The 9,145-nt window shown below is 42.0% G+C and overlaps 1 protein-coding gene across 3 annotated transcripts; it reads left to right on the forward strand.

Moving 5' to 3' along the window:
• The first annotated feature begins 682 nt into the window (after positions 1-682).
• pars2 (prolyl-tRNA synthetase 2, mitochondrial) lies at positions 683-5,387 on the forward strand. Of its 3 annotated transcripts, none has more exons than XM_048539523.2 (2): positions 683-779; positions 3,327-5,387. In XM_048539523.2, exon 2 carries the CDS (start codon positions 3,352-3,354, stop codon positions 4,762-4,764), a length of 1,413 nt encoding a protein of 470 aa, XP_048395480.1. In that variant the 5' UTR covers positions 683-779; positions 3,327-3,351; the 3' UTR covers positions 4,765-5,387. The 3 variants fall into 3 exon arrangements, with proteins under 3 accessions (XP_048395480.1, XP_059504242.1, XP_048395479.1); XM_059648259.1 differs by lacking the exon at positions 683-779 and adding an exon at positions 899-970; XM_048539522.2 differs by lacking the exon at positions 683-779 and adding an exon at positions 1,150-1,226.
• The last annotated feature ends 3,758 nt before the right edge of the window (positions 5,388-9,145 follow it).

Consider the following 9,145-nt stretch of genomic DNA (forward strand, 5'->3'; position numbering starts at 1 on the left):
ACACCAATACTGCCTATTTAGTTTATCATTTCTAAAGAGTTCCTTCTCAATAAATTGCTTTACAATTGTCCATGAGTGACTCCTATCCCAAATCTTACATTGTCATTTGCCAATGACATGTTTATAAAGTAAGATCTGTCTTCTGCTAATTCTGGAACCCTACCTCAATTTTGGTAATGATAACTTCGACCTGTTCTTCCTTCTCTAAAGCTCACCTTCTTATGTGCAAGAACTGCTCCAACCTGAAAGAGTCAGATTCTGGTGAATCTTTCTTGCCCATGCCATGACCCTATTAATTAATAATCCTTCCTTTGACAGAATGGGCGTGTCATTCTGCACACGCTCCCTAACTGGTCAGGAAGTTGGATACAGAATGATAAAGAGTTACGTGGCACCATTCAGATAAATGGGCTTTAGATCTGAACATGGTCTTGTTGTTAAGACAGGGTTGAAGCAGGCAGATTTTAATGTTTCAGCTTGATTATTTTCATCAGACCTAAAATCAGTTAGAAACTTTTTCAGTAAGTGCAGATGCAAGGAAAAATAATCTGTTTGGTCAGCTTTGCCAAGAACATTTTCCAGTGTCAAGTCATTGACCTGAAATGAGTTGAATTTCCTGGTGGATTTTTCTATTTGGTCCTCTTGCGCTTACGTTTCACCAAATTCCCCTTCCTTAAGCTGACTATCTGAAAGGGTATTATCTGCTGGGCCAACTGGACTACTTTTGGCCAACATACTGTCGTTCTTAAGACCGTGACGTCGGTTAAACAGAAGAAAAGGTATATGTTTAGCAATATACTCCCTCCTCAGACAAATTGGCTTCCAAGACAACAAAGATCATCGCTGTGCATCATTCAGCAAATTACCAACTGAAGCTCTCACTGCAGAGAGAGAGAAAGATACTTGGGGAAAAGCAAAATAGCTGTTTTGATATGAATGATTCATCCCAGGACCTCTTTTGGGATGGAAGGTAATGCAATTCCAGTAAAATCGTCGGAACTTCCCTTTAGAAGCAAAGCGCGGTAAATGGTAAAAGTTGACAAACTTTGGAAGCACGGCGAAGCCTTGGAGCTGGTGCCGAGATTCGCGATTTGGGCCGTTCTGGACTGAGTCCCGATCCGTAACAGTAACCGACACATGCGCATTAGGGAGAATGCGTGTCAGGTGAACGGAGTGACGAGAGATAATGGGAACTGCAGATGCTGGAGATTCCAAGATAATAAAATGTGAGGCTGGATGAACACAGCAGGCCAAGCAGCATCTCAGGAGCACAAAAGCTGATGTTTCGGGCCTAGACCCTTCATCAGAGAGGGGGATGGGGAGAGGGAACTGGAATAAATAGGGAGAGACGGACCGAAGATGGAGAGTAAAGAAGATAGGTGGAGAGAGTATAGGTGGGGAGGTAGGGAGGGGATAGGTCAGTCCAGGGAAGACGGACAGGTCAAGGAGGTGGGATGAGGTTAGTAGGTAGCTGGGGGTGCGGCTTGGGGTGGGAGGAAGGGATGGGTGAGAGGAAGAACCGGTTAGGGAGGCAGAGACAGGTTGGACTGGTTTTGGGATGCAGTGGGTGGGGGGGAAGAGCTGGGCTGGTTGTGTGGTGCACGGAGTGACGAAGTGAGTGAGAAGGAAAGGAAGAGCGGGGAAGGGGGGAAATGGGTGAATGTGGGAGAGGGAAGGAGAGTGAGCGAGACAGACTAGTGAGTGAGTGAGAAGGGGAGGGAGTGAAGGACGGATGGGGTTGTGGGAGTGAGTGACTGACAGTGAGAGGAGAACACTGCGAGACGGGATGAGAGAGGGATTGGGAGGGGAGTGAATGGATGAATGAGAAGGCGTGATTGAATTGATGAGTAGTGATGAGAGAGAGAGAGAGGTGTGTGAGTGATGGATGGGGGAGTGAATGAGTTGAGCGACTACTGTATAAACTTATAAAGAAAGCTCTTGCATCCCCTTTCAAATTAGGAGACCAAAACTAGACACAGTACTCCAGATGTAATCTCATCAACACTCTATACAGCTGTAAAGAAAACCCCCTACTTTTATATATTATTCTTATTACAATAAGCACCAATGCTTTATTTGTTTTCTGAATTACTTTCTGAAACTGTATACTGGCTTTCTGTGACTCCTTCGGTACCATTGAGTTCTGCAATCTATCTCCATTTAACTAAAACACCACTTTTCTATTCTGCCTGCCAGTGTGGAAGTTTGCATTTCTCTGTGTTATGCTTTGAATTTTTGCCCAGTCTCTTAATGCTTTGCAGCCTATAGCTCCTTTAACAACTAGCTTTCCTAGCTATATTCTAAGCAAAATTAACTTGTGTCATCCCATCATCAAAGTCATTGATGTAGATTGTAAACAGTTGAGGGCCAAGCAATTATTCCTGTGGTACTCCACTAACCACAGTCTGCCAGTCTGAAAAAAACTAATTTATCCTACTTTGTTTCCTGTCTAACAACCATTCCTTTTTCACATTACAATGCTGTGCATGCATCACAACCACTTACTTTGTATCACAGCTTGTGATGTGACCTTTCACAAAAGACTCTTAGAAATCTCAGCATGCCATGTTTACAAGTTCCCTTTTATCTGCTGTGCTTGTTACTTCTTCAATTTACTCTAGCACAATAGTTGAACATGATTTATTTTTCACAGAACCATGTTGATTCTGCCAAATTCTGTTATGATTTTCAAATATCCTTCTATAATCATAGCACTGGATTCCAGCAAGTGAAGTAGTTGCATCATTGGGTTATTGTCCTATATATTCCTGTATTTTGTTTCTTTCCTCCTTATTGTTGCATTTGCTGTTTTCCAGTTTACTGGTATTTTGCTAGAACCTAAGAAGTTTGGGAGATAATTACATTTTACTGTTAGCTCTGCAGGAATTTCTAAGAATCCAGGTCGGAGGTGATAAAATGGCGACCCCAACACTCAGTCCAGCTTAGAATGTGGCGATCAATCCTGGTGGATGTAGCTAGACTTAGTTAACTGTGTGTGAAGCCATACTCTGAGTTATAGTAACCAAAATATGCTGGACCTCCAGGAAAGTAATCCAGTTGTGTGATCTTTTCCTGCTTTTGGTGACACCATGAGGAATGCTTAATTGTTATTAGATGCTTAATTGTGACCTTAGATAGATGAATATGCTTTGCATCTCCCATCTTAATAAACATTGAAAATGAAAATACATGACTAGGACGCATCTAGTTTACTTGCTATAATGCATTCAGTCCACAGTGCTTTCCTTTCTTAATTGTTGTATGGAATTTAAAAATGTACTTTCTTGAGGAGGATGTGAACTTACACACCTTGCTTTCCTTTCTAGAACTGATTATTTCTCGGATGCACCAATGGAGATGGCAGTCTATTCATATTCAAGACAATTGTTCAACAGACTGTTCTTTGACAACTTACATTTACACAAGTCCCATTATCACCACAGTAGGTCCAAGCATATATTACTGTCTCGTCTCTTTCAGCCAATGAATCTCCGTGAGGACAGAACTATTGGGGCTGGCCGGTCCAGCGAGATTACCTGCAAGAGCCAAAGACTGATGCTTCAGGCGGGTCTTATTCAGCCAGCCAATACAGGCTGTTTTCACTATCTGCCATATACAGTTCGAGCCATGGAGAAACTTGTTCGTGTGATTGATAAGGAAATGCAGTCCATTGGGGGTCAAAAGGTGAATATGCCCAGCCTTACCTCAGCAAGTCTGTGGAAGATCAGTGAACGTTGGGACCTTCTGGGGAAGGAACTATTCAGATTGAAGGATAGGCATAACATGGAATACTGTTTAAGTCCAACCCATGAGGAAGCAGTGACGGAGCTCATTGCCATGCAGGGTAATCTCTCATACAGACAGCTACCTTTGATGCTTTACCAAGTGACAAGAAAGTTCCGAGATGAGCCAAAGCCACGTTTCGGTTTGCTCCGTGGACGAGAGTTCTACATGAAGGATATGTACACGTTTGATGTCTCGGAAGAAGCTGCCATGGAGACCTATGACCTTATTTCCCAAGCTTATTGTCGCATCTTTGACCAGTTGGGATTGCAGTTTGTAAAGGTGCAGGCAGACACTGGCAGCATTGGTGGTAAGGTGTCTCACGAGTTCCAGCTGCCAGCTGACATTGGGGAGGATCGCCTTTTAATATGTTCTGACTGCCATTTTGCAGCCAACGTCGAAGCAATGACAGACATTGAAACAAACTGCCCGCAGTGTCATGGAAAGCTGAAAGAAAGCAAAGGCATTGAGGTGGGACACACTTTTTACCTTGGGACAAAGTATTCAAATATTTTAGGTGCCTCGTATTCCAACACCGAGAATAAGCCTGTCATAGCCGAAATGGGTTGTTTTGGTCTTGGAGTCACGCGAATACTAGCCGCTGCCATAGAGGTTTTGTCAACGGAAGATGACATTCGCTGGCCGAGCCTCCTTGCCCCTTACCAAGTTTGCATTGTTCCACCTAAGAAAGGCAGCAAGGAAGAACTGAGCCTAGGTCTATCTGAAACCCTGTATGATACTCTAATAGATGCTGTCCCCCAGCTTCGTGGAGAGGTACTCTTGGATGACCGAAGCCACCTGACTATAGGCAAGAGATTGAAAGATGCCAGTCGTCTGGGTTACCCGTATGTTGTCGTTGCAGGGAAGAGGGTTTTGGAAAATCCACCTGTTTTTGAAGTCAACTGCCAAAATAATGGGAAAACAGTATTCCTCACGCAAGAAGGTGTCTTGGACTTTTTGAGAAACGTGAAGATTGCTTAGTACATGTCATTGTTTTAGTCTAGGACCGCCTATACTGGTGAAAGTGCTTTGCTGTAGTTTGTAGACCCTTGAAATCAGGGTTTTTTGAAAGTGTACAGAAAAGGAAATTGTAACAATGGTATAATTATGCTGTTTCCTTTGTGGCAGGGAACTGTTAAAGATTATTAAGCTGTATCAAAAGGAAGTAACGATCAAGATGCTTTTATATGAATTACTAATGGTGAGAGAGACTTAATCAATGTACAGTTTTGGAGAATGCAGTGCAGCAGTTAAAACTGAAGCTTTGGTATTGCAGACAATGGGATCAGTAACAAAGCAAACCTAAAAAAAAATAAAATTTATACCAAGAATACCTTGTATTACACATAGTACTGTAGTCAGTAATTTATGTATGTCTTGTATGAGAATGATCATGTATCAAATGTGCAGGGTTATTGGGTTACTTTTGCTTTGTTGTTGGAATGAGCACATTTCTACAATCATGCCTTTATTTTAGACATTTTATTTCAATGCTATTCTGATGTGTTCATTCATTTATATTCTACTGACTGGGAGAGCTATACAATTCATATAATGTCTGAATTTGGAGAAGATTGTCTGAGTAAAATGAGGATTTTTTTTAAGGAGTTGCTTGCCTAGTTTTTCTATGTCATTTTTTGGTCAGTCTTTTAAGGTATTCTAATTGATACACAGCATGTACAGGTCATCTAATCTATAAATGTAATATGACAAGCCCAAGAAAACTAGTCATCTACAGCTCCACCAAAAATCATCAGATGCTTTGAGGTGTCACTACATTTCAAAAATATTGCTTTGGAAAGTCAACTCAGGCAGTGGGAAAAAAGTTGTGACATCAGACCAGTTGCCTGTTATTTGGAGTACCTGGGATTTTAATCCCATTGACTGCCCTGGAACTGAAATTCAGGCTCTGCTTATCACATAAACCAATTTTTCCCATTGTGCACTGCTGCCTGGGATGGATATCTAGCTACTTGACTAATCTATCAGAAAATAACAATAGTTGAACTATAACTTTACTTCACTTTTTTTTGCTGTGTTATTGTCTTGTGTGTCATATATTGTATAGTGTCAATGATTATTTGAAGCAAAATCCAGTTTTAGGTTACAAATTCATTCATTTAACTCTTATTCTTTTCACTCTCACCCTGACTCATTTTGCAGTTGCAACATTTTGGGGCTAAATTTCCTGTGATGTTTGTCTAGGAAGTAGCACATCATGGGAAATGCAGGCAGGGACCGATGTTACCAGGTCTGTGACCTCCTCTTGTCACCCTAATCTTTTCAAGACTTTACTAATGGAGGGGAAGCCTGTATCAAAAAGTGCGTGACAGTAAGGTGAGGGGAAGCATTCCACGCCCAACATCACATTCCTCAAGCTGTCATCAGAATTGCCTGATTGCATCTTATGTCTTGCCCCCATGTTCTTTGAATCAGAGGATCCTAAGAATTTAAGTGTTGCCTTTTTCTCCCACCTCTCCAGGGGATCTAGAGTTGTTCTGGTTTGATCTTTTTGAAAACATCCAGAAGCCCATAGAAACATTAGGCAGGCCCCAGGATATAGATTTCTGAGGAAAAGGAAGGAACAAGAAAGACTTGCAGTCATCTTTCAATACATCAGGAAATCCCAATTTGTTCTACCTATAAAGTACTTATGAAGTATAGCCCCTAGTGCAATGCAGAATAAGACCTAGTAAGGTCAGGACAACATGATTCATTTTGTATGTCGGTATATACAGTTATCAAAACTGAATTGGGTGGGTTAGAGATGAAGAAATTTTGGAGCCATTATTTCTTGCCTGGGTAGGCAGGAGATTGCTGATTAACTTTTGTCCCCTGACTGAATGATAGCAATAGATTGATCTGGCTGATTTTGTCCATGTTGTGGGGTCAGACAAATCGCCTGCCAGCAATAAGTGACTCCACAATAACTGCTGAGGATGGAGACACACTGCAGGCAGCCATTTTCTGTAATTCTGCAGTGCACTTCTTGAAGCTCCAACAGTGCTTAAAATTCAGGAATCAAGGATGAGAGGTTAGCTAAGATATCTGATCAGCAGGTTGAAGCCATTGCACTTAATGATTTCAGTGGTCCACCACACATGCCTCTGCTTGAAGAAAATCTACTGATAAAAGCAGCTGATCTGCTATTTGGCACTAAAAACGACAAGGGGAGAAAGTGCTGCGTTTTCTAGTGGCCCAACACGCCTTCCGTATCACAACATGGCTTGGGTTGTCCGTCACATGCAGGGCTTGACCACAATATTGAGTGTGCAGGAATGGGAATTGTGTTGTGCTCATGGAGAGCTGGCCAAAAATAGTAAGAGACAGAAAAGAAAAAGGAGTATGCCTTAAAAATGGAGAAATGGGTGGAAAGAGAGAGTAGAGACTAGTAGAAAGAACAGAATTGAGGAAACTGAAGTTAGTGTCATTCAACAACTCAGAGTACAGATTTCATTGGAAGACTCTTTAGTATAAAGAGTAAAGAATGCAAATTCTGAAACCTTGAACAAAATAAGGGAGCACTAGAAACACACAAATTCCGTCTGCATCTGTTTAGTGAATAGACAATTTTTTTGTAAATGCCCATGAAAAGAGCGAGTTTTGAGAAGATTTGTAGCTCAGGTTGAGGTTCTGGATGTGAGTTTGCTCGCTGAGCTGGAAGGTTAGTTTTCAGACGTTTCGTCACCATTCTAGGTAACATCATCAGTGAGCCTCCGACGAAGCGCTGGTGTTATGTCCCGCTTTCTAACCCAAGGAAACCTAACCAGATAAATAGAAAGCGGGACATAACACCAGCGCTTCGTCGGAGGCTCACTGATGATGTTACCTAGAATGGTGACGAAACATCTGAAAACTAACCTTCCAGCTCAGCGAGCAAACTCACATCCAGAGCCCTTGAAAAGAATTGAAATTTTTCATGCCATTTGTCACATGAAATGTGCCCCAATCATGGAGAAGTGACCTGAGAACATTTACACCTACTAGTCTGCCTTAGGAAGGTCCTGTGTATCAGCAGGTAGCATACCTCCCTCTAAACCAAAGCTCCAGTTTCAAGTCTGTCTCTAGGACTTCATTCCCAAGAAAGGTGCCCTAACAAGTTGAGTAACAACTTGTATTTCCTTCCAATAAACACAAATGGCAAATGGTAAGAACTGGAGAGATTCCTGGTCAGCCATATGATGGAAAGAAATGGAAAGCCTTTATAATTCTTCAGAGTTCTAGGCTACATGGATGTAAAAATGTTTATTGCCACAACAGCACAAATTGATTCAGTTGGCTGGACAGCTGGTGTGGACCAGGTTGTTGTCAACTGCAGGGGGTTTCATCCATCTGGTGTGGTCCTGCTTCTTTGCCCTATTCACAGATGAAATTATGGTGCTGGGAGTCAGACCTGGCTCTGACTGGAGATCCAAAGAAGAAAAAGACTGAAGTGGTTCATGTCCGTTTGAGGTAGGAAGCATATATATATCCAATTGTCTCCTGTTTTGTCGAGCCAGGGATAAGGCCATGACAAGATTTGCACTATTAAAAATTTTATTTGGAGGTGTTAGAATGCAAACCTAGAGATCAGCAATGACAGGGCTATTGGGTAGATGGGTCTTTTGTTATAGAGGTGCAGTAAAGATGCAGAACTTGTGCCATCAGTACACATGATGGAGTTCAAGGCCTTTTGCAGTGCAATGTTAGTGTGCCTGCATCTGAGCCAGAAAGTGCGATTTCAAGTCACACTTGGGCCAGAGGTGTGCCAATGACTGACCGAATCGGTTGACTAAAAATGATTAAAATGAACATGTAGCAGGAAATGCTGTGTGAAATTTCATCCTCCATCTGTTGAACAGTCACCACAGCACATTACATGTAATGGACCTGTATCCCTCCTGGCACCAGCCCCGTGACATCTTCCGTGGAGTTTTTAACTACCTCTTTGACTCTAATAATTCAATTACTGATGATGCCCTTTACGTATCCACGGAATACAGTTGCCACTCTGGCTGGTTATATTCCTGCAGCTGTCATTACAAGACTTTCTACTTTTAACTTCCCCTCCCCCAGACTCCTGCCTTTGGTCACACAGCGTGGCCATCATCATGGAACCTGATTTAGCCATGGCTTTTAGGTGTCCCTTTTTTTTTACTTTTGATAGGCTGCTCACTTAAAATGATCACATCTAATTTTACTGTATAACAAGCAATGGATTTATTTTATTTTTAACAATACCCTAGTACTTTGGAGAATTCAGTACGCCCTACCCGATGGCATAAAAACTGTGCACAGCATCGATTTAGCTCTGTCGTCCCTTTTAAATAGCTAGTATCCAAAACGCAGTGCCACAGATTTCACTTCGATACAGAGGTTTACA

Source organism: Stegostoma tigrinum, chromosome 8 (genome assembly GCF_030684315.1).
Source record: "Stegostoma tigrinum isolate sSteTig4 chromosome 8, sSteTig4.hap1, whole genome shotgun sequence".
Lineage (NCBI taxonomy): Eukaryota > Metazoa > Chordata > Chondrichthyes > Orectolobiformes > Stegostomatidae > Stegostoma > Stegostoma tigrinum.